General features: G+C 38.9%; 2 protein-coding genes across 2 annotated transcripts in view; both read left to right on the plus strand.

The window, feature by feature from the left end:
• LOC134656088 (CLIP domain-containing serine protease B4-like) overlaps window positions 1-26,664 on the plus strand; it is a 288,523-nt gene that overhangs the window by 241,245 nt on the left and 20,614 nt on the right. The window lies entirely within an intron of this gene.
• On the plus strand, window positions 3,678-9,385 carry LOC134656091 (uncharacterized). Its single transcript, XM_063511609.1, has 2 exons — window positions 3,678-6,822; window positions 7,743-9,385. The coding sequence occupies exons 1-2, from the start codon at window positions 3,678-3,680 to the stop codon at window positions 9,383-9,385; spliced, it is 4,788 nt and encodes a 1,595-aa protein (XP_063367679.1).

Raw genomic sequence — 26,664 nt, forward strand, 5'->3', positions numbered from 1 at the left:
TAGCACTAAACGTGAACGTCTTGCCTTACATTGTTACACTTTTCTAAGAGTCAGGATAAAATGTTATTGTTTAAGAATAAAAGATCTTCTACAGGAATGTCTTTAAACTGTTTTAAAAGTATCTTGTAGCTAAAGCACCTTCAACGTCCGGTATTGATCTTATTAAATATGTACAACAAAGTATAATCACTATTATCTACGATGTAACACCGGAAATTGATGTTTACATTCTATTAAACATCGCAGCAACACGCCAGTTTACTGGCCTAGTCCAGCAATTAATGTCCAAAATCGGAGCCAGTAATCATATAATTATGTGAAGTGGGATGAAATATCGTATCGTAAAAGCGCAGTCGTTGGGATGGGATGTTAATTGGGAAAGTCAACAAATCGTACCCATAACTATTTCTGGCGGGTCAGTTAAATTTTATTAAAGCGGGAAGCCGGTTTCTATACATATAATCAAGAGTAATTTGTTATATGTGATCGTGAGCAGTTTTATACCGACTTCAAATTCAAAGGAGTATAGAGAATATAGTTTTAAAAAGTATATGTGATAGGCCACCTCTTTGTTTCATATTTGTCTATTGCAAAACTTATCTACAGTTTGTCAAAGGACTGTCTCATTTCAAACATAGACTACAGAGAGACCAAAAGAAAAGATAAGATAAAAGATAGTTTATTCAAGTAGGCATAATTACAATGCGTTTATGAACGTCAAATAAAGCTAGGTAAAGGATGAGTATAGTTTTTTTTTGTTCTTATTTACTGACAAATTGGTTTGACCAACTATAGTATAGCGAGGTTTACAGCTCACAGATCCATCTAGTGTTGTAAGTAGGTAGTAGTAATCTAATCTTTGAACAATAACTACCCAAACTCCTTACAAATGTTTTTCAAAAACAGATCGATGCCGTAAAGCGGAGAGATGGGTAAATAAACGCATGTTCGCTTACAAACGATAATATTTGCTCGAACATCACTATCGTAACACTTGATTAAATTTGGGAACATAGAATAACATTAGTAGAGTCTGTTCGGAAAGAGAAGAGTCGTGGAATGTATTGGGCCCCATATATTCTACGACTCTTTTCTTTCCGCACAGACACTCTAACAGGCTTCTTGTCGATATGTGCTTGATGTATTTTTATTTTTTATTTTAAGAGAACGTTAACTAGAGATATGAAGGTTGCGGAAAATTTCCAAACAGTTGGAAAATTTCTCAAAAGTTTCAGGATTCTTTTCAGGGAATCCGTTAATTGTTCATCGTTAGACCAGAACCAAATTCTTAAAAATATATTTCTCAAATTGGACCTCAATATTATCAAATAAGAAAATAGACACTATCGATTATTTAAATTATTAAGAGTAGATATATATATATATAATTTAAAATCAAATAAAAAGTCTAACATATATAGTAATATACCTATACATCAAGTTATGTAAAAATATTTCCCATAATGTCCAGGGATCAAAAAAAATGACTACGTGTGTGTGGAAAATCGTCCACTTTCCTCTTAAGAGGATACACGTGAAATCGCCTTGTCATACAAACGTAGTCCTCATTTGCTCCTCTGGATATTAACATTATTAAAAATATTTTGACACAGTTTGTTATATATCTCGAATCTATAATTATTTTTTCTACTCCCGTACTTTGTCATTTAAAGGGTCGTGCACACACCTTTAAAACCCTACCTTATAGTTGTCAAGACAAGTCTTTAGTCTATTCCCCAAAAAAGAATTTGTGCATACACGTAGTATCTTTTTGGCGATTTTACGATACTTTGAGTAATGACCACTTAAAAAATATTGAATGAAATACAGTGTTGCCAACCTTATTTTAAATGTCATCTCTGCTGACAAATAAGTGAACCATAGACATGTTTTTTTTTAATTTCATCATTCATTCTTTTCCCGCCCGTACCCTCCATTTTTGCTACTTCTTGAATTAAAAATATTTGTTAAATTTACAATTTTATTTCAAAGTAAGTGCTTGGTCGTACAAAAAGTATTGTATGCAACGTTGTTTAACCGAGTTAAAAAATACTCGTGGCGTCTTTATTAACAATTTTCGGCTTCGCCTCAAATTGTCACTCGCGCCACTCGCCTTTTTTGACCTCTCTTAAACAACGGTTGCATAAAATACTATAAGAGTACGGAGCATTTAAAAATTTGTATGAAATACATATATTTTACGCTCCTAATTTTTATACAAATAAAAAAATTTAAAAAAGTCAAACATAGGGGCATAGCTATGGTTAATGTACATCAAAATAAGTTAAAACATTCATTCATAATGTCAATATTCAGAGAGGAAAATGGGGACTACGTTTGTGTGGAGAACCGACGTCCCCTTTCCTCTTAATCCGCGATTCGCATAAATTAGGTGCCTGTTTTTGTCGCTCAATTAGTACAATGACTAATGAAGCGTCTAGAACTAAGTAGGTACCTAATTATTTCCAAAGCTCCTTTTGAATTATACCGTCAAAGCTATGACAAATTATATTTAATATGGATACAACTGTACCTACTTACGTTTCTTTAGGTCTCTTGAGTGCTTAAATTATCTAGACGTACTTCAGTCGTCTGTCGTTAATCTAGCTAGACCATTGAGAAATGAGTAAAGATAGAGTGCTAATTCCATACATCAATTTTCTTGCCAAAACGGGGTTATTTCGAAGTCGACATCTAACGTCTAGGGTTTATCAGTACCGCCACTTCACACTAGATGTCACAAGTATCGCGCATTAAACTTTTCGTTCGTCGTGACATCTATTGTCAAGTAGCGGTACTGAGAAATCCTCTACTTGACGCTAGATGTCGACTACGAAATAACTCGCTTTTTGGCAAGAAAACTGACGTATGGAGTTAGCGATCTATCCTTATTTATTAATAAGGATAGATCGCTAACTCCATACTTATAATAATTTAGATTCAGGCTTAATAAATGATACCGCGTTTAAAGAAATAACTTTGGAAATATCGCACCACGCGCTAGCTAACATTGAAATTTGAATTTTAGGCAGATAAGGTATATGGTAACTTTTGCAGTGGCATTCGAAGTTTGTGAAAGAACTTTGAGCCTCTGTCCATGTGATCCTCTTTGTTAGACTGATGACAATCCCTCATTTTATAACCCCGCTCAGTGTGGGATTTCACCTAAAAATCGGACATCGCGAAATAATAGCGAAATATATAGCTTAATGGTTGAGCTTGATTTTCCCATCTCATAATCTATCTATCTAATCTCATCTAATCTAATACATTTAAATGAGCAATTCTTGTATATTTTTATATATATATTTATTTCGGGGATTGTTAGCGACGTGCTCAAAATGGTTTTTTTTTGGTTTATTTTAATTCTGTTTATTATTGTGGTACTCCGATGATTTGTACAACTTTAGTTTTAAGCTGAAATTTGGAGGTAGATATACGTGTGACGCAGCGACAAGGTTCCAACGGTTTTTGTTTTTGACCACGGGTCAGTCGGCTTGTCTATCCGCGCGCGACACACGTACATACTGCTCTCATGTTCAAATCACGTGGTGTCTGTAACTTTTAGAAATTAAACAGTTTTCGTGTCCCGTATTGTGAGCTTTTATTGTGGAACACCTTCATCATCAACAGTGGTCACTTCGACCGGATTTATGTTCCATACTCCGCCTGCGAAGATGGTTAATACTCGCAGTACAACGCGCAGGGAACGCGAAAGAAAAGCAGAAGAGGATAGACAACTTCAGCTACAAGTGCCTTCTCAGCCAACTAATGGAAATAATGCCCAGAACAATGACGAAATAAAGATTAACGTCCCCGCGTTTAAATTATCGGGTAGCAGTGTAAAATCGGAGCACCGTCCGGCGCAACATAATACGCCCGCTTCGCTAACGGGGGCAAAGTCCAAGTCGTCATCATCGTCTGTGCTGGCTCGAATAAAACAGCTGGAACTAGAAGCGGCTCAAGAAAAAGCGCGTATCCAGATGGCCCTCATCGACAAGAAGCTTGAGGCTGATTTAGCCAACCTGATGGATGAGGAACAAGAAAACTACAGTCCACATGATGATCTGCACACTGACACACAGGATGAAGTGGAGAAGTGGTTGGAACGAAGCCAACGTGAGCTGGAATCCGCCGCGCAGCAAGTCCCCGATCATGGTAACCAGCCGGACCTGCCGTGCCCGCCGCCGGTCGTTGACCCCGGCACCTCTAATGGAACGATTCAAATGCTCGCAAGTGCGCTTCAAAATCTAACTGCAAGTACCGCTAAACAAAAGAGTGACAAAAACCTGCTAAGCCGATTATGTACTCCCAGAGACCTACCTAGCTACTCTGGCGACTCTTTAGACTGGCTACAATTTAAGCAGGCCTATGAAGAGTCTACCGAAGTGTGCGGATTCAGCCCGAAGGAGAACCTATGGAGACTGAGAAAATGTCTACACGGAACTGCCAGGGAAGCAGTTTCAGCTTTAATGGTTACTGCTACGTCGCCCGATATAGTGATGAAAACCTTGGAATTGGTATGTGGAAATCCTGAAAGCATCTTAACTCGCATCATGCAAGGATTACGAAAACTACCATCTATGTCGAACGAGTACAGTAAGGACATCGTATTTTTCTCAGTCAAAGTGCAAAACTTCATCGCAGCCGTACATGCAGTCGGCCGCAAAGAGTACCTACACGACGTAAACATGGCTAATATTATCCTATCTAAATTACCGACCGTCATTATTTCGAAATGGTCTGACTACAGTTTCCCTATAATAGCCGAAGGCAAGAAGCCACGCTTGGAGATACTCGGAGACTTTTTAGACATCGAAGCAGTGAAAATAACTACTACAGCGAACATTCACGTCACGGATCAGCGCAGCAGTTATCAACATCACTCGAAAAACAAAAGTGATAATAATAACGCTAACCGCCAACAAACAGTTTTATTGCAATCGGCGCAGGCGCGCAGTGACAATAAGTGTTTATTTTGCCGCGGTGCAAAACACGAGTTAACTGAGTGCAAGATGTTCAAAAAGGCGTTAAGAAAGGACCGGTGGCGTCATGTGAAGCGCCACGGAGTATGCTTCAAGTGCCTAGTGTCATGCCACGACCGCAAGAACTGCCCCGCGCCCGCTTGTGACAAGGACGGGTGTGGCGAGGCGCATCACCGACTATTACATTATGTACAACATCGCGACACGGATAAGGATGCTACGTCGGAATCTCCAGATAAGAAGGAAACAGCTGAGTCGAGCCCTACGAACGAAACGGTATCCTTTATAAACATAAATGACCATAAAGTGTTGTTAAAAGTTGTGCCGATAAAAATACGCGGACCTAACGGTGTCTTTATGACAAGTGCATTTTTAGATGACGGAAGTAGTATCAGTCTTATAAGTAAATCACTCGCCGAGCGCGCCGGCCTGCGCGGGCGCACTGAGACTATGCGAGTGAGCGGAGCGTGGAAAGATAGCGATTTAGAATGTACTTATACAGTTGTATCTATCGATGTGTCTAGTTTAAATGGTAGTGAGACTTTTAATGTCAATTTACGAGCTGTAGATAATTTGGAAATTCCTGAGCAGGACTTTAGGTCCATCGATTGTAATAAATTTGCCCACTTACAAAAGTTAAAAGACAAATGGTCGCCTAATGTAATTTCTTGTAACCCTGAAGTTTTAATTGGGCAGGATAATTATGATTTAATTATGCCGTTAGAAATATGTAAAGGTAAACCCTTAGAGCCGTTCGCTACGCGCACTGTCTTAGGTTGGTCCGTCCATGGGAAGACGCGCGCCCCGCACGGCCGAGGCCCCCGCGCCGCCCACAACCTGCTGCTAGCAGCTGCTGACTGCTGCCCGAGCGCCCACGACGACGCGCTCCGCGACCTTCATGAGGAAGTAAGACGCTATTTTTCTATTGACTCTCTAGGTGTGTGTAACAAGCCTCGTCAGAACAGCGATGACGTCCGTGCCTTAGCCCAGTTGGACCGCACGACCACCTTCGCTGACGGCAGGTGGCAAGTTGGTCTGCCGTGGCGCGACGAGAACAGCGTGATGCCTGACAGCTACCCTAACGCCCTAAATAGGTTAAAGGGAGTTGAAAAGAAAATGGCGGCAAACAGTGAGTATGCTCAAAGGTACACGGATCGAGTAAATCATTTGTTCCAAAATGATTTTGCCCGGGAGGTCATTGACCCTCGATCCGCTTCCCCTCACACATGGTACCTACCTCACCATGCGGTGGACAATTTAAACAAGAAAAAGCTTCGTCTTGTTTTTGATTGTGCCGCAAAAAGTAAAGGTACATCGCTGAACGATTACCTACTTCAAGGTCCCGACCTACTCGCGTCCCTATTCGGCATTATGGTACGATTTAGAGAGAATAGGTACGCTGTGGCCGGTGATTTGCGTGACATGTTCCTAAGGGTCAAAATACGACCCGAGGACCAGGACGCACTTAGGTTTTTATGGAGGACTGACTCTAAACAGCCAGTCAAAACATATGCTATGACGTCACTAGTGTTTGGCGCTAATTCGTCCCCTTTTATCGCCCAGTACGTCAAGAATAGGAACGCACAGCGTTATGCGTCCACAATGCCTGCTGCCGTTGCTGCCATCTGCGAGCAACACTACATGGACGATTACTTGGACAGTTTGCCGGACGAGGCCGCAGCTATAAAAATGGTAAAAGATGTTACTTTTATTCACAAACAGGGCGGGTTCGACATGTGCAACTGGACAAGTAACAGCGAGGCAGTATTGGACAGCGTGCCAAAAGAAGCCTTAGGCACAGCAGCCTTAAGGTTCAAATTAGATCGACAGCAAGAAGGTGAGAGAACGCTTGGTCTTATCTGGTACCCCGCTACGGATGAGTTTGGGTTTGATTTGTCACTCAAACGCATACCTAGCGATATAGTTAGCGGTAAACAAGTACCTACTAAAAGGATCATGCTTCGAGTAATAATGTCGATATTCGACGTGTTTGGTTTCTTATCTCCATTCACTATTCAAGGTAAGATAATGCTACAGTCTTTATGGCAGTTATCCATTGATTGGGACGAAAATATTCCAAATAATATTTTCGTTAAGTGGAGTGAATGGATTCACCTTTTAAAAGAAATGCGTTACGTTCGTATCGTATACCTAGATGCTATCTAAGTCCTATAGGTACAAGCGGCTTAGGCAACCGAGCGACGGCAGAGCCGCCGGGCAGTGCTACGACGCGCGTAGCCGATGACTCCTCCCCCGCGCGGCCCGCGACCGCCGCACCGCCTGCACATACTACGCCGCCACCTACTTATCAGCCGCGTAGCAGTGCTACGCCAAGTGCGCCGGCATCGACTACGAATATTTATTATGGTAATAATTTAGAGATGCATATTTTTTGCGATGCGTCTACAAAAGCGATGTGTGCTGTTGCTTATTGGCGCTGGACTTATAATAATGAAATTTACGTCGCCTTTATAGCAAGTAAGTGCAGAGTCTTACCCGTGAAACCTTTGTTGACTGTACCTCGTGCAGAGTTACAGTCGGCTCTTATGGCAGCGAGACTGGCGGACAGCCTACAAAAGGATCACAGGTTAGTGGTACAGCGCCGTCATTTCTGGAGCGATTCAACCACATTTCTTCACTGGGTTAAGAATGACGCGCGCAATTATAAAACATTCGTAGCAAACCGGTTGGGGGCTATCGATGAGCTCACGCGCAGTAATGAATGGCGGTATGTACCTACCAAATTGAACGTTGCAGATATTGCAACGCGCGAAACTTATGACGACGCTCTCTTCCAAAACGAGTGGTTAAAGGGCCCTTCGTTCTTGGGAAGCGACGAGTCATCCTGGCCGCGTAATATTGTCGGCACTGCAGCTGTTGAACCTGAAAGGTCAGAAATTATAAATATAATTAATGACTTACCTGCTACATACTTACCTGTATTTAATCCGGAGCGCTTCTCTTCGTGGTTGCGGCTGTTGCGGAGCACATACCATGTGTTAGTATTCGTGCATAAATGTCGAAAGCAGACTTACGATGACTCTGAGTTGATGCGGCGAGCCGAGCTGCTATTGGTGCGACAGGTACAAGAAGAATGCTTCGGCGCGGAGTTAGCTGCAATTAGAAAAGGTATGAGTCTCGAACGTAATAGTCGAATACTTACCTGGTCACCTTACCTGGATGATTGTGGGGTCCTTCGCTGCGGCGGCCGTATTAATGCTGCACAGGGTGTTGGCGCCGATACAAAGTACCCGATTATTTTGGACGGGCGGCACCAGGTGACGCGATTGCTCGTGAAGCATTATCACATCAGGGCTGCGCATGATTACCAGGAAACGGTGGTGAACAATCTAAAGGAAAAATACGCAATCACGAAGATAAGGCCGACGGTTAAACATGTAGCAACGAGATGCATGTTTTGTAAAATACGCAAGGCGCAACCACATGTACCTGTAATGGGTGAGTTACCTCCAGGTCGAATGGCACATCACCAGAGGCCATTCACACATTGCGGCCTTGACTTGTTCGGCCCAATGGAGGTGGTGGTCGGCAGAGGACGCCAAAAGAGGTACGGGGTCATTTTTACCTGCCTTACTGTAAGGGCGATCCATTTGGAGATCGTACATTCTCTCACGACCGACTCCCTCATTATCGCGTTACGGCGTATGGCGTCGCGTCGAGGATGGCCAGACTGTTTCTACTCGGATAACGGTACGAACCTACGGGGAGCTGATACCGAGTTGAAACGATCTGTGCGGGAACTCGACAACAAAGCTGTCAATGACTTTGCATTGACCAATGGTTCGAGTTGGAAATTTATACCTCCCGCGAGTCCCCATTGGGGTGGGGCGTGGGAGCGCCTCATACGCAGCGTTAAGAAAAGTCTTAGCGTTGTCCTTAAAGAGCGGGCACCGAAGGACGAAGTTCTCAGCACTCTGATGGCGGAGGTGGAGAACATCGTCAACAGTCGCCCGCTAACCCACGTCTCCGTGGAACCAGGTAGTGACGGCGCTCTGACGCCGAACCACTTCCTTCTTCACTCGCCTCCTAATACCCCCGCTTTAGGTGCCTTTGACGATTCAGACTTGTTCCTTCGGAAGCAATGGCGGACGAGTCAAAGGCTGGCCGATATGTATTGGCAGAGGTGGGTAAAGGAATACTTACCGGAGCTACTCCCTAGAAGGAAGTGGAACACTGAACAAACTCCACTGAAGGTAGGAGACTTAGTTTTAGTTGTAGATCCAGGAGCACCACGCAATGTGTGGCCGAAGGCGGTCATCCAGCAGGTATTCCCAGGTAGGGATGGTCGGGTCAGGTTGGTGGAAATAAAAACCAAATCCGGCGTCTTTAAAAGGCCTGCGGCGCGCGTCGCTAGAATCCCTTTGGTTAATGAGTGCTGAGCCAGCACTGGGGTGGGGCGTGTTAGCGACGTGCTCAAAATGGTTTTTTTTTGGTTTATTTTAATTCTGTTTATTATTGTGGTACTCCGATGATTTGTACAACTTTAGTATTAAGCTGAAATTTGGAGGTAGATATACGTGTGACGCAGCGACAAGGTTCCAACGGTTTTTGTTTTTGACCACGGGTCAGTCGGCTTGTCTATCCGCGCGCGACACACGTACATACTGCTCTCATGTTCAAATCACGTGGTGTCTGTAACTTTTAGAAATTAAACAGTTTTCGTGTCCCGTATTGTGAGCTTTTATTGTGGAACACCTTCATCATCAACAGGGATCTCGGAAACGGCTCTAAAGATTTTGATGAAATTTGCTATATGGAGGTGTCGGGGGGGCGAAAAATTGATGTCTGGGGAGACGCGCATTTTCGAGTTTTTATATGTTTTCCGAGCAAAGCTCGGTCACCCAGATATTAAATACTTATACTATAACACCATCAAACAAATGTAAATCTATTTGCGTTTGCTCAATCAATTAATCTGTCTAAATAAACCAACCTGTTCCATTATAAAAGGCCATGAACTAAGACAATTCGGTTAAAACGGAACAAAACGTCATAATAGCGTTATAGTTACTACCATAATACGACCTTTTTCTACAGAATACGCACCTTGGTTACCGAATAGGTCACATGCTCTGGTATAGACATATCTCACGTAACGTATAGGAAAATCTTTTATATTGAAACCAAGGTTTTATGCCATTTATAAGAGATGAAACTTGATAGTGGCTAGTTGCCAAAGGCGTGGAATTTAAGGTCAAAATAGACAAAAGTGACAGAATTAAATAATTTGCAACAAATCTACTGAACGTTCTTGTTTTTAAAGACACCACACGACACGATAAAATACCTTTTAGGAAAAATTAAGAAGTACCAAATTTTTTTTTGTATTGTGCGTTGCTATTTTTTTTTCTTTAAATGGTTTAAAACATGATGTCCAATTAGTATGTTTATAAAGGTACTCAAACCTCTCATTGGGAATTACAAAACATCTTTCTACATAGTTTGAGCTAATGTCAATGTCCTTCAACAAATTAGGCTGCGCTTTGAAAGTTTTTTTAAAACCACGTCGGTGGTAAACAAGCATTCGGCGCGCCTGATGGTAAGCAATCACCGTAATCGGTGTTATATGCGCGTTGCCTTGCCGACCCTTTAGAAACCTGTACACTCCTTTTTTGAAGAAGCCCATACTGTAATTCGTCGAGAAAACCTCGGATGGGAGCTCATTCCACAGTCGGAGCATGTGCCAAATAAAACCGGGCTGTACGGTTCGACTTTCTGTGTAAACTGGTTTCAAACCGGGCTGATTAAACCGGGTTGCTATGACGGTCCAAAACCGCAAAGTGCCCAAACCATTAGGTTCTAGGGTGTGAGGATGAGCACTCTGCCAACGGCGAGCGGCGAGGTGTTAGAAAGCGGCCATTGGCATCATGTCAAACAATTCTTTAGAGCACAGCACATTATAATTACAAGCTGTAGAACACACTCAATGAGGCAAAGTCTCTAGTTTATCTAAATAACGGAACTTTTTAAATACCGGTTCCTTGGCCAACCATTCGGTCACTGTGTTGTGTTTATTTTTTACCGCGCTTAATTGTGTTTTACCACTGTTTAATTTGCTTTTTGTCTGTGAGAAACAAGATTCCACAAACATGAATAATTTTGTTGTTTGGATTCTTGAGTTGAGTTTATGAATTAAGACAACAAGGAAACGTTTGATACTGAACGTCTTTTTTTGTTGATTTCTTTGAATATTTGTATTCTAAATATGGAAGTTTGGATTTTTATTTAACTTTTGTTGTAATCAGTCTTTCCTTGCCTTATTGTGTGTACCTACGTTCACTTTTTTTTGGAAATTTCATACATTTTTGATATACGGGAAGATATTCACAGCTAGACAAAAATTACTAGGGATCTCCGCAACGGTCGGTCGTCACGTCGTCATGCGCTACCATACTCGCTGGGTGTCTCGGTGGCAGATTTCCGATTTCACACACCAAAATTGTTTATTTTTAGAAAAGAATATTTAAATGCGTTTTTTTTAATATTACATTTTCTAAATGTCGACCTACGCTGTGTACACACTCCTCCAATCTTTTCCGCATAAATATTCCGAAATTATTGCAAAACTTACGCCTTGAGTAAAACGCCTTTGGTATTACACTTCACCTCAATAAGGTAGTTGACTGTATTTAAAATAAATTATTTTACACCATGCATGAAATAAAGCACCACAAGATTAATTTATTTATTATATACAGCAGTTATATTTAGACACTATTCTATTTTATAAATTATAACCCGTATAAAACTATAAAGATTAGGTTATTTGATTGTGACGTCACATCCTAGTGTTTCATATAAATTCCAATATCTGGGAGACCGATCTTTGCTCGGAAAACATAAAAACTCAAAAATGCGCGTTTCCCCAGAGATAAGACCTAGCTAGATCGATTTATCGCCCCCGAAAACCCCCATCATTAGAGCCGTTTCGGAGATCCCCGAAATATATATATTAATAAGCATATAAATAAATAAACAAGAATTGCTCATTTAAAGGCAAAATCGTTTTGACAGTTCGAAAAAATTTATTGATTTGACTAGTAGTCAAATACCCCATAGCATACGCACGATGCTTTGCTGGCCAGTGATCCATTGTCAGTATTGTCACTAATCATTTTGGAGTAAGAGTAGTCTGAATTTGAATGATACCTTTAGGGTATAACATTCCATTTCTGACCGCAGCTGCACTGCCGTGTCACGCCAAACTCCGTTAACTCGAGTTACATGAGTTACGGATAACCAGTTTAAACGTCTTAAAAACCATTAAATATATATCTTAATTATTAGTGAGGGTGTTAAGTGAAATGACCTTTTTTTGCTTGATTAAAGCATGAAACTTGGCACAGTTGTTCCTTATATCAAAATAAGCCGATTAAGATCGGTAGCCCGAGGGAGCCCCCGCTTAAGCCCGAGAGGGGGGGGGGGTCAAGTAGCGCCCCGCCCGGCTTCATTCTAAAAATTCTAACAGGCCCCGTTTAGCTAATAGGTCATATTTGGTATCAATTTCGGATAAATCAATAACGTAGAATTCATTTCTGGTATAAAAAATTGCAATTTGTTGAAAAAAATAATAAAAAAACACAAAAAATCTAATTTTTCAAGTGTAATTTTTGTTTTTTATTTATTGTCAAAATTAAACTGCTTGGTTTTTCTACATACAAAAAATATGACAATAAAGCCTATTTAATGCAGATTTTAAAAACATAACTTTTACTAACCTTCATTAAAAGGAAATTGCATAAAAAAACTTATATCGTCTCGCGCCGGTGAATATCTTTTTACCGACATCGGCATCGATATAGACAACATCCGAAGTGCACACTCTGGAGACCGATTAAATGTATTGTTTATTGTTGTAGATTCTATTATAAAGATAGAAAAGCGTACAATTTTTTTTAATGTGTCGTTCAGTGAAAAAGGGACCTTAAAAAAATTATCACAGCCAGCCTCGTGTTTGTATAGAAGCATACTCGTATTTAGTTAGTGCCAACCACTCCATGGACTCCATGGTCCCTGTTCTCAATTAATAAGAAGTAAACTGTAAGTATTCTTTAATATACTTGCTTATTACATTATACCACACTTTAATTTTGCGTCTTGTGTATTAATACAGTTCCTTCCCCCGACACATGAATGGGTACATTTCGTCATTCACGTATATATGTCAGTTTCAACCATATTCTGGCCACAGCAGGGTTGTCAGAACAGTTTGGAAACAGTCGTCTGCTCCTTGCTTTCATTCCCAAGAAGATGGACTGAGCAAGTTTAAAGAGGAACTAAAGTCTGACCCCAAACATATAATCCTATCCTGATAAGGCTGCTTCTATTTCAGTAGTCGATTCATGTAAAGAATTCTTTCGGGCATTTTTTCATTATTTAGCAACGGCTTTATCTGTAAGTATCACTTTACTTTGCTTTACAAGGTTATTTCACCTATCATCATATAAAGGTATAATAAAGTTTTGGCGAATGCTATTTATTTACTGCTATTGCTCCATCCTGTAGGAGCTTGAATCCTTGTATCGGCCAGGCTAAAAAGGGTCCATGCTTAGATCTCACTTTTATACACCTTATATTAAATGGGGAACCCGGGTTCAAATTCTAGAAGGCATTTATTTGTCTGTTTATCGTGAATACTTGTTCCTGAATTACCTATGGATGTTTTGAGTGTATGTATCAAATATATATGATATATATCATGTAGTACCCACATCACAAGTCTTATTGAGCTTACAGTATTACAAGGTCGATCGAGAGAATGCTTGGAATACGAGTACGACTCCTGGTTTTTCAGGGCCCGATAGAAATAAATTAGAGTTTAATTTACCATGACGGTAAGCTTCACTTATAACCACTGATCTTTTAGTGAAACTCATTTCTTTACCACTAGGTAAATCATTTTGAGACACTGTGTTGACAAAACTTCGAAGAGTTAAAAGTCCTTATTTATGCCATCGCGAAATTGTGTAGAGAAACATGTCACAAGTAATGTTCCTCGGGAGATTCCGAATACTCCAAGAACCATGAAAAGTCCGATTCATTTAATATGATGGCCCTAGTTGCAAATGCTGTAAAACAGTCATTGCAAGGTATTGATACGCACAGTAGACACGAACGTAGTCATAGCAGCTGGACTAGATTCATGCGTACGAATATTTCCCCAACTACAGGAATTGTGGGCTCACGTTGACACAGTGGAAAACACAATTATATCACATGACACACCATTGCATCCAGGTCAGGGAATTATATTTTAAGCTAATAAAATTATCTATTCTATAAGCTAAGTAAACTATCTTTTATTTACCCTAAAAGAGCGGAAGTCTTACCCCTGTTTCGAGCATTCAGTGGAAAGGGGAGAAAAAGTGAATTCGAAGCATGGAATCTGTTCAGAGTTCAACCAAACCACTACAAGGATTCAAGCTCTTACAAGATGGAGCAATAGCAGTGGCTAAAAGCATTCCCCTAAAATACTAAAATGTTATTATATGATCGGTAATAAGTGCAATATTGAAGAAGGCAAGTTATACCGGGATATTGAAATGAAGAGTTGTATAATGTTATACCTGTTCTATGAGATTAAGTCACTGCAAAATTATTTTATTATTAAATTCCATAATGTATACCTACTTCTAACAAAAGGGAGCCATATAAATGCCCTATTACGCGCAGTGTACCGAGGGGTTGATGTTTAGGTTCAGACGTTAGTTCGTCGTCAAACTTGCTCAGTCCGTCAGACTTCTTGGGAATGGAAGCAAGAAGCAGACGACGGGTTCCACACTGGTCTGACACCTGCTTTGGTCAGAATATGGTTGAAACTGACCAGAAGTGAATGCAAACCGGAATAAAAAACGCGATGCAACTACATGAATGATGAAATGTACGCATTTATGTGTCTGGGGAAGGAACTCTATTACGACACAAGACGCAAAATTAAAGTGTGGTAGGGTAATTCGCCAGTAACTGGCCACTTTTAGTAACTGGCCACCCAAAACCAAAAATTCATTTTAGGCTAGCCAGTGGCCAGTTATTGAAAGCTGGCCAGTTTTTGGAACCTTATACTAAAATGAATTCTGTTTATAGGTGAATAGAATTCATTTTTAGTTTAGAGCGGCTAGTTATTAAAGCGGCCAGTTACTGGCAAATTATTCTATAATGTAATAAGTAAGTAGATTAAATAATACTTACAGTTTACTTCTTATTCATTGAGAACAGGGACCATGGAGTCCATGGAGTGGTTGAAATTAACTATGCTTCTATACAAAAGAGAGGCTCTATGATAAATTTTTCCAAGGTCCCTTTTTTCACTAAACGACACATTTTTTTCTAATAAAATATTATGTACGGCTTTCTATCTTTAATATATGATCTACAATAATAAACAACACATTTAGTCGGTCTCCAGAGTGTGTACTTCGGATGTTGTCTATATCGATGCCTATGTCGGTAACAAGATATTCACCGGCGCGGGACGATATATGTTTTTTTAATGCAATTTCTTTTTCATAAAGGTAAGTAAAAGTTATGTTTTTAAAATCTACATTAAATAGTCTTTATCGTCATATTTTTTGTATGTAGAAAAACCAAGCAGTTTAATTTTGACAATAAATAAAAAACAAAAATTACACTTGAAAAATTAGATTTTTTGTGTTTTTTTATTATTTTTTTCAACAAATTGCAACTTTTTATACCAGAAATGAATTCTACGTTATTGATTTATCCGAAATTGATACCAAATATGACCTATTAGCTAAACGGGGCCTGTTAGAATTTTTAGAATGAAGCCGGGCGGGGCGCTACTTGACCCCCCCCCCCTCTCGGGCTTAAGCGGGGGCTCCCTCGGGCTACCGATCTTAATCGGCTTATTTTGATATAAGGAACAACTGTGCCAAGTTTCATGCTTTAATCAAGCAAAAAAAGGTTCGAGCTTTTTTTGTTACTTAAAACCTTAACTATATCTCGAAACTCAACTTTTAAAGTTACATGAGATGCGCGTGACACGGCAGTGCACTACTGGTACTGAACGCGTCGCTGTTACTGTTAATTTCCATAGTAAAATGAACAGTAGTGCAGCTGCGGTTGGAAATGGACTGTCACCTTAAACCTTGACGGCAGCGCCTACAATGATTGCACTGCTAAAACGACGCCTACGATCTGCCTAATGAACTTCATTGTTGATTTAAGCTAATTGATGATCTCGAAGTTACATTTGCCTACTTAATATTTACTTTTTAATACCTTCTATTATTAAGCTGGAAACAAATTATCGGACGCGGCTGACGGACGCGGCTCACAGTCGCGACTTATCTAGATAATGAATATACACTGAACTGTGCAAACTATCGGAGGTAAGCCATGGACGTAACCTTGAGCCTTCGGACATCCGACAGAAATCTGGCGCGCTGAATGTTTCTGACTGTGCACACTTTTATGTCGCGCGCGTCAGCCGCGTCCGTCAGCCGCGTCCGATAATTTGTTTCCAGCTTTAGTTGCCGACAAGACCAACAGTTACAATGAAGTTCTTTACCTCTTAAGAGGACAAAAGGCGACCAAGTCTCCATACAATCGTAGTCCCGATTTTCCTTTCTGGATAACATCACCAAGAAAATCAGTCATTAACCATACCAATACAATAATCCACAAACACTCGGATAATAACCATAGGTATTCTTATTATTAGGGTACAAACCCATTATATAAAGGAGTCCACACACACACCGTCATCCCAAATAACACATGATGAATAGCGCGAAAACGTTTACGGAAGCAAATCCCAGCCTCACTATAACAGCTAGAATTGCATTCACTTTCCTCCAAAGCTTAACAATGGCCACATAATGAGGTCTCAGCGTGACCCACACCTAGTTCATAATGCTTTTATCTTCTTTGCCAGTTGGTTTCCACTATAAGTGGATCTATTTATTTTATATGCACAGAATAATTTAAATATTTTTATTTATGAATAGGCTGAAGATAGCATTAGCGGTTACTTGCATATACTTTTACATATACTTCTATACCCACGACCATACACCATTTGTGCCCACTGGTGAGCCGCTCCCCTTGCTGATCAGGCAATAAGGCCCAGATTACAAATATAGACCAACATACTTCTGTATTTTATAAACTTAACAATAAGAACGGCGTGGCTCAATCGGCTGCTCTTGTGTCTGATTCACCAGTTTGCCCCGGAACCTCCGAAACACCAAACCCTTCGGCCAGAAGACCGTGCACTCGATGGTCCCCTGCAGCGGTCGCGGCGCACCACAAAAGAGTTGAAGTGCACGTAGTGGCGCGATCGAAGCTGGAACACCCTCAGCGTTATGGATCTTATGGAGGACAACCTAAAAATTTGATATTTCCGAAGTGCAATTCGGAAAAAAATTAACTTTCACTGGACGATGTCTACTATTTGACATATGTTAACTAATTTACCCATACCCACACCCACCAAGATGGCATCACCGTCACAAAGCGAATACATTCTAATACTGGTTCATTACACATCGCGCTATGCAACTATACTAGAATAACCTCTACCCACGATTCGTAATCCCTCCAAATATTTGCTCGAGCTAATCTATCTCGAGATCCAATCCCTATTGTGCTGTGATTGATAACATTAGGTACAGCCAGTTATGAGAACTGTTATTAACTGGTTTAATTATAACTAACATTGATTAGTCATGATTGTGACTGAGCGAGACATAATGGAGACTATTTATTTGTTATAGTGACCCATATTTAATTATACGAACGGGTCTACCGCGATGTAATTTCATTGTTTTTACCTTAAATTCTGACGTTTCAGCTGAGGTGCACCAGCGGTGATCACAGAAAGACAATGAAATTATATCGCGGTAGACCCGTTTGTGTACAAAACGCGAGAGTTTAAAGTGTTATATCAGTGACCCATGTTAAAATTGGCGAAAGTGTTGGGTACTTTATTAAGTACTGCAGAGATACATCATGTTCGTTGCCGCATTACTGTCGCGATTAGAATTCGGCACTTTCATAAAGGAAATTTACATTGTCATCACCCGCGTCAACGCCATGTCGTCATCTGAATGTCACCTTTAGAGGACACCTCAAATATAAAAATTCAAAAGGCATACAACTATTTCTCATTACAATGATTACACAGTCTGTCGAATTTCTGCAAGTCGCATTAAATTAAAATCATGAAAAAGTAAAAGCCCTGAATTTAATAAAATTTATTAAAAACTTGGCTATAATCTACGTTACCGAAATTCTTCAAGTTTTTTGCGCACTTTATTTAATGAAGGCACAGCTTGAATACTGACTGATGAATAAGGTCGGTGGCATACATCATACTCAATCTCTGCATGGTCATTTAAAACTAATTTTTGACGACATTCAGCATTTTAAGGCCAGATAGATCAGAAAACCATCGGATATATCAGAACGGTCAAGGTGCTCAAAATATCGAAACACTCACTCTAACACCTTGACAAATTTGACAATAGGTAGAGTGTTAAGATATTTATGAGTACCTTGGCCACTCCGATATATCTGATAGCGACTGTACATGCTTATGCTGCTGGTTTCCGGTCTTACAGAAACGGGACGAGTTCTAATTTTAAATAGGTAAATAAAGTGACGTTCTCTAGCGTCCAAGTGAACTGTATCGCCTTTGACGTATCATAGTGTGGCAGTGCCGTTATATTGCCATGTAGTAAGATGTATATGGTGACACTTCCCTCCACACTCTGTCACTGAGTTGCAAAGTTTGTACAGGCTTAGCTCGGTACCGGTCTACTCGACAACTAAAGAAAGAGACGTCTTCCGGTTCGAGCGCCATCTTGATAGTCACGCCTCATGATTAATTGCTTTGCTTTTTGCTCATTAATGATTATTGTTTAAAGTGTAATATCGATAGCTTAATGTGCAGTAAATGGAGATTTAATCTTGAAACGCGTTTAACCACCATTTTGGAGTCAACGGCCGGTGGTCCACGTGCTACTTGTAAAGCCCAGCTATCGCTTTAGAAGAGCTAATAAAATCACCGTATACTGACTATCTTGTACTAACCGTACAATTTTAGTAGTATTTAACTCCTAATATCTTGATAATGTCGAAATAATCCTACTGGACTGAATCCATAATTTTGAAAGCCATAAAAATGAAGAACAAATAACAATTTACTTGACGTTGGCTACGGGCAACACCGCCCTCAAGTCCATAACAAGAAAAAAAAGAGACGGTACCCCTTGACACTACTCATTAAATTCATGGCCACTATAAACATCAGTCAACATAATCTGATCTCAACATGTGGAAGCGATTCGGAAACTTCCAAAAAACAAAAAGAAAGCGTCAAACGCGCAACGACTCAAGCAATTATAAACCAAATGTAATCAACTCAGGATTCAAATTTGAATGACGTTATTTTGAGCTTAAGTCGTCATAGTTTTATATGTAAATATTGACAGTAACGAAACAGCAGCTGTCAATTAAGTATGTCAACAAATTAGTGTGGTGACACACGGTAGGAGTATTTTAAGCGGAACGTTAATACGAAAATGGTCGCAGAGCCCGTACCATGAGTCACTGGCAGTGTCAAAACTGACATACGCTATCGAGAATGTAATTTACTTTCTACAGATCTCGTTCGCACTAATATGCGAGTACGAGCGAGATGTATAGAAAGTAAATTACGGTCTCGATGGCGTTTATATCACTGCCAAACTGATGGTAGCCGTACAGGTCATGGACCGAAGTAGGGCGTCCGCTAGATGGCGCGGTTGCACGGAGCGGGTGAGCGGGATAACGAAAAATATATGAGCAATGCTAACTGGCGCGTGGCGACAGATCTTACCTATAATGGCACCCGCGTGCGGGCGCCCACTCCGTGTCCTGGGGCCTACTGCGAAAACTGAAATTCACAAATTGCGGGGATCTTTCCCATTTACTCCTATGAAGGCGTAATTAGAATGACAGAAAAAGATGCACGCAATTTGCGAACTTCGATTTTTGCGGTTATAGCCCTGCTTGTGACTTGTTCAAGTCACAACCAGATTAAAGGATTTGGACTTGCTTAGACAACAGTAGTTTCAAGTGTTTCAACCCTAACAATAGGGTTGTCACCAACCACATCGTATTCTATTGAATAGAGCTGACTGGACTAATTGATGCCTACGGTTCATATGTTTATATACAGGGTATTTGTGTAAAGTAAATGGGTATCAAATCAAACAACTACGTTAAGGTATGTTCGCATTCATGCGGCATATTAAGTAAGTAGATACATATTACATAAAAATATGTAGGTATTCTTTATAACGGATATTTTTATTTTACTCATTAGGAGTAAAATAAAAATAATAAAGTCATTATAAAAATCGGAATTACGTTACAAGAGGCGGTTTAACTGCTAAACCGATCATCAAAAATAGAAAAACATATTAAGTAGGTAATAGGTACCTATCTTTTAGAATTTCTTAAATTTAAAAGTGGGTAATGGCATTCGAATTCATGGTCTAACAAAGTTATATAGTAAGATATTTAATGATTAAAGCTCGTTCTCACCGCCACGTTGCTCAATATAATTCCCAATTTAATTTTAATTTTATCCTGTACGTGTCAGTCAATTCTTTTTGTAGACGCGTTCAATTGTTTCATATAAACAATACACGTGTCCGCAATCTATTATGTTACAGACATAGGAATCCGTGGGGCAAATTTTCTTGACAGGTAGGGACTTCCTATATCGATAAACTCAATTATAGATGCTCGTTCTATATACGTCTCCAACATTGTGTGTGTTTTTTGTAACTATTGTTTTGAAGACGAGTATAAAATTCACACATAGCATATTTGAAATAATCGCTAGGTTATATAAAGTAGGGCGTAATAGGTATATCTAAATAAGTAAATGAATTAAATTTTCGTCGCGTCGCAATACTGCATGTCTTTTGCCTTAAGTCTCCTTTCGATAGCCTATCGAAGCACGCTTTCGATAACAGAAGAATAATAATAATAATCTTTTATTTGCGATAAACATTACCAGTAGGGCTAAGATGGTCGGCTCTTTATCATTTGTCACCATGCCTGTCATTTTCTAACAAGCATCTACGCGCGAAAGTGACGCATGACATGACAGGTGATAAAAATGCGACCATGATACCGCTGCAGGTACATCGGTGTTCATGCGATACTAATAAAATTATGCGATACGAAAATTGCTATAAGTATTTTTTTTTATTTACAGTTTGATTTCTAATCCAACAGTGTCAGTACTTATTAACTCCGTCAGCTAAGAACGAGTTGACAATGACTTTCATTTGGATTAACGAGGCTTAAGTATTGTGACGCGACGAAAATTTAATTCATTTATTAAGCTATACCAAGCTCAAGTGGGATTGGGCGGGTCATATCTGTCGGATGCACCCGGGCAGATGGGCCAAAATAGCGACCGAATGGGCACCACAGATCACCCGAGGCAGAGGCAGATCAAAAATGAGTTGGCGTAACGACCGGACTCATTCTGTGGCAACTGGCGGGAGCATGCACAAAGCCGTGACGAGTGCCGAAAGACAGTCTCCTGTCCGCATTTGCTCAGCAGTGGGACATAATATATGATATTAAAACAAAAAAAAAATAGCTATACCAGCACGCTTTCGATAAAATTGCTATATTTTATTACACAGTTTGATTTCTAATCCAACAGTGACAGGTACTTATTAACTCCGTCAGCTAAGAACGAGTTGACAATGACTTTCATTAGGATTAAGGGGGCTTAGAGTAAAAGACAAACGTTAAGCTGCTTAATGATGTCGACGCTAACGCTAAAGGCAAAACATTAAAATAAACAATATAATTATGTAACTTTTTTGCTAGTAGAGTTCCGTAGTTTATTCATTTAGATGCTTACTATTCTTTGGGTACTTCGAAAAAAAATAGTTTAACTAATTTTTTTTAATTAAAATATTTTTTTACATTGAAATGTCAAAAAGTGATTCTTGTGACAAGTCAATAGCAAATATCCCAATAGTGCCAATATCTGACTGTTTCGCCTTTAGCTCCATTTTATTTAATTATTACAATTGTTTCATGTACCAATTGTAGAAATCTTAATAAAATCTAAAATTACGTCAAATCAAATTTTCTGGACATTGGATGATGGTAGCATGACGTAGAAGGAAACGGGGTCATTCGAAGCAGGGATGTTACGGAGCTCCGTTTCCGTTCCCGTTAAGTCGGAACTTCCGTTTGGTATTACACATCCGTTTCTGTTCCGGTTCCGTTACTTTGTTCTGGTTTATCCGTGTTTTTGAATTGTGTTGTGTTGTGTAATGTATACTTACTGATAGTACTGACTCAGGCTCCGGTTCTGGTTCCGGTTCCGTTTTCGGTTCCGATTCTGTTTCTGGTTCCGATAAACTAAATTTAAAATATCTCCCAAGTAGCATTTCAAGCTGTATATAAGTTTATTTGTATACTATAAGCTGTACACTTAGGCTGTACAAAGTCTGTATAAGCGCTTATACAGCCCTTATAAGTTAAAAAAGGGCCCAAATTATACAGCTTTTCGCGTTATTGGACCTGTAGAGTAGCTGTATATAAGCTGTATAAATAGTATAATAGCTGTAATTTGGTGTAAAGGAAACCTTAACACTACAGATAATATCTTATAAGTATGATTTAAGAATATAAGTTGTAAATAAGTTTTTGAAAAGAAATACAAGAGGTTAAAAATAATCTAAGAAACTAAAATGTCTTCTTGTTCATTCGTAATATTTGTAATGGCGACAAATGTTATAAGTGGATGATAAATAAGGGACTTTAAATATTAATAAAGGACCTTGGGAGCGGATATTATATAGGTACCTAAGTGCCGATTAATATTTATTGTGAACCTGTGTATATTTACCGGCAAAATATTCACGCGCTTGCAAAATAATCAAGAGAAACACAAGAAAAATAAAAAAAATTGCTAAGTTAGTGTTTGTTTTTAAGGTTAGAATGTATTTTTGTATTAAATATAATTTCTTTTGCTATAGTCATTATAGTCAATTTATTTTAAGCTGGTAATCTTAAAACGGCTTTGGTTTTTGCTAAATATTTGCAAGTATTTCTTTAATTACATTTTTAAATACGTTTTTATTCATTGTAAAATGGCGACAATTTTTAAACAGCCTACAAGATAGTTGGAGAGCATTATAATCTTAGTAGCTTTACTATGTAATTAGTGGAGTAACTTTTATAGCTTTTGGATTCTAATCAGCTTTAAAATAGAATATTTTTAATCATTTGGCTGTATTTTGGTTCTCCTTACATAAGGTTCTATTATAAACTTCAGTTTTATAATACACTCGGTGAGAACTCGTAAAACTATACTATACTTATACGAGTGTCAAATTACGCCACAAAATTGCTTTAATCGGCTCTGTCAGTAATACAGAAAAAAACTGTACTATAGCTATCATTTATTCTTTTAGTTTTATAATACCCTTATAGGCAGAAGTTATACAACTACTATACTTATAGGAGAGTAAAATTACACCACTAGAAATAGTTTTAATACGGAGTTGACGGATACTTTTGTACAGCTACAAGTGCCAAGTGATACTACAATACAGCCAATATACAGCTTTTACGCTAAAATTAGCTTGTAGTGTCTCACAACTCTTAAAGTTTTAAAACGGAGTTGACAGATACTTTTGTACAGCTACAAGTCCCAAGTGATACTACAATACAGCCTGTATACAGCTTTAAGGATAGAATTAGCTTGTAGTGTCACACAACACCTAAAGTTTTATAGTAGATTTTTTATATTCTGATAAAGCACCTCATGCTTACGCAGTATCCTTTATAATGCTTTTATACAGCTTGAGCTGTATAATAACTGTAAAATACCTTTTATACAGCTTAAATCTTTTCTGACACCCTTATACGTCCCTTAAATTACTCTAAGTTCTAAATTGGCTGGTATATTGATTTTGCCGACACTTACATGCTACTTGGGCTGGTTCCGCTTTCGGTTCCGATAAAACCACATCCGTTACATTCCTGATTCGAAGCATGATTTTTGGATGATTTTAGGGGGAGAGGGGTCAAAAATCGTCAAAAATCGATGACGTAATTTATGAACAGCCTTGGTACCTAGATTCTAATAGCTTAAAGTTATTAATTCTAGAATACCTAAGTGAACTCTTCTTTGTTTGACAAATAGTTTGGCAGTTTAATGGAACGATTACATGCATATAAGCATAACCGTACCTATATTCAGGATATGTAGTAAATAATACCTACATTGCTAGAGTACTCCCACGGGATATGTATGGAAATCAGTGCATACTTAGCATGGTCATAATCTAATTTAGTACGCTTGGTCATAAATCAGATATAACACAAATAAACATTTATACAATAGCGTAAAACAGCGTTTTGTAGGCCTACATAAATATCCTCGTACAAAGTTTAATCATAAATAACTTTTCTCAAAAATCATTAAGTTAATAAGTCTATTTATTCGTTTATTTTTTAATATTCCTACAATAGCTGAGAACCATTCATGTTAAAAATGTTATTTTACATACAATTAAGAACGCTCAAATGCACAACTTCAATGAGGAAGCTAAAAATAAAATACAATTGAATTCAAATAAGTACCTACTTATTATTAAATAAATGTGAGGTTTCCTTTACGGACCCACTTCAGAGCCCGTACCATGAGTCACTGACAGTGTCAAAAAACTCAAAACTGATATGTACGCTATCGAGAACGTAATTTACTTTCTATACATCTCGTTTGCACTAATATGCGAGTACGAGCGAGATGTATAGAAAGTAAATTACGTTCTCGACGGCGTTTATGTCAGTGCCAAACTGATGGTAGCCGTACAGCTGCCTAATTATTTGTGACTCGGAGTTGCGGTAACAAATGTCGTTAAAGCATAACTAAGCCACCCTTGAAATGTATTCGTATGCGCAAGCGAGGGAGAGTCGAACTTTCAGCGTTTGTCACAATAGGGTGTTTTCCTAATAGTCAAACTGTCAAAACGATTTGCTAATATGGAATTTATATGAAACATTACACAGCGACGTCACGGTCAACTCACCTACTAATATTATAGCCGGATTCACCGAAACTCTATTTTCAACTGCGTCTGTTAATAACCCAGTGTCAAATCGTACTGGTAACCATGGCAACTCCAAGTTTAACCTGGCAACCAGCCAGCCTATTATGGATAGCTTTATCCATCTTTATCCACGTGATAAAATAACTGTCACTGTTTAACACCGTGGGAAAGAAAGTGACGGACACCGTTTTATCACGCTGTCACGTAGACAAGAACGACCATCATATCCGTACAGGCAATGTTTAGCATAGCAGGCAATGTTAAGGAACTTATCGGCAATTAAGGGCTAATTATTATACTGGTTCGCTCAGGCTTTCGCGATTGGAATTAAATCCTTTAAAGTTCCTTCATCATTGATTACCGCCCGAAGATTTCGTATTTTAAAGTATTACGAGTAGCTGTTGCGTATAATTTTCATGTTACCCGTGTTATTCAATATTTGTTCATCATATTAATTTACTTGCAGAGATCGCAAAGGTATACTGTACAGGCAAAGCAGAGCGGTCGCGCTTTTGAACTTGTTGCTGTTTAAATAAACGCAGATTGACAGTAATTTAGTTACCTTTTTAGACCTTGTCTCTCACTTCAACATTTGTTAGTTAAATAATAAAAAGAATTCCATTTGAATAAGGCATGTTAGTATTTGTTTAAAATGCAAACGATTTTAAATGTGATATCTTAAGTTTTATGAATTAATTACTTTGAACAACACGCCTCTCGTGTGCGGCGCGTCATCGTGAATCTTGTCGGAATGTTCGAAGGCTGATAATGGGCTGTACCCGCACGCACAGTTGACTTTTTTGGCGTTAAAAGGGTTAAAAGGTAGTATGAGATTCCCAATTTGCAGTAACCACAAGGCGGCATACCTACTTATATTAACGTCTAGCGACCTTCACCAAGTTTTGGCCGAAGGGTGTCTGACACAGTGGGGTTGCGAAATGCATCGCAGCCATAGTGTGTATTTAGTTTTTAAGATAATTGTGTTGTATAATATGTATGCTAAATAGTTTTAAGGTATTTATCTATGGGCCAATATTTGCCTGAACATAAATATTTTCATTTCATTATGCTCCATCTAATAAAGCGATTTGTGGCCTAAATAAACTTAGGTCGTTCATTGTTCACAGATTACCGAAATCGGCGCGTGTATTCAAGTTTGCTTAGGTATTGACCTGGATGGTGAATGCGTTTCAATGTAATATTAAACTTTGGCGTATACAGGGTGGCGATAAACTTGGCTGAGTCGTTAAATGTAATGGTTTCTTATCTTTCTCATCATATGTATTATTTATAGGGTTATATACTGTAATATGTACCTATTCATATTATATTTCTGTAGACATCATACCTACGATTTTACTACACTTTTCTTAGACCCGCGCCGCGTATATGTAGGTACCTAACTAGTATTATTATAGCACTTTGTACGCGTTTATAAATTATAATAAAACAAAAAAAAGTGATTTCAATAATATTGCACGAAGTAAATATTTTCAAAAAATACTAAGGCGATATGACGTATCATATCTATTATAAGTATATCTAAAAAAAAA

Source organism: Cydia amplana, chromosome 17 (genome assembly GCF_948474715.1).
Source record: "Cydia amplana chromosome 17, ilCydAmpl1.1, whole genome shotgun sequence".
Lineage (NCBI taxonomy): Eukaryota > Metazoa > Arthropoda > Insecta > Lepidoptera > Tortricidae > Cydia > Cydia amplana.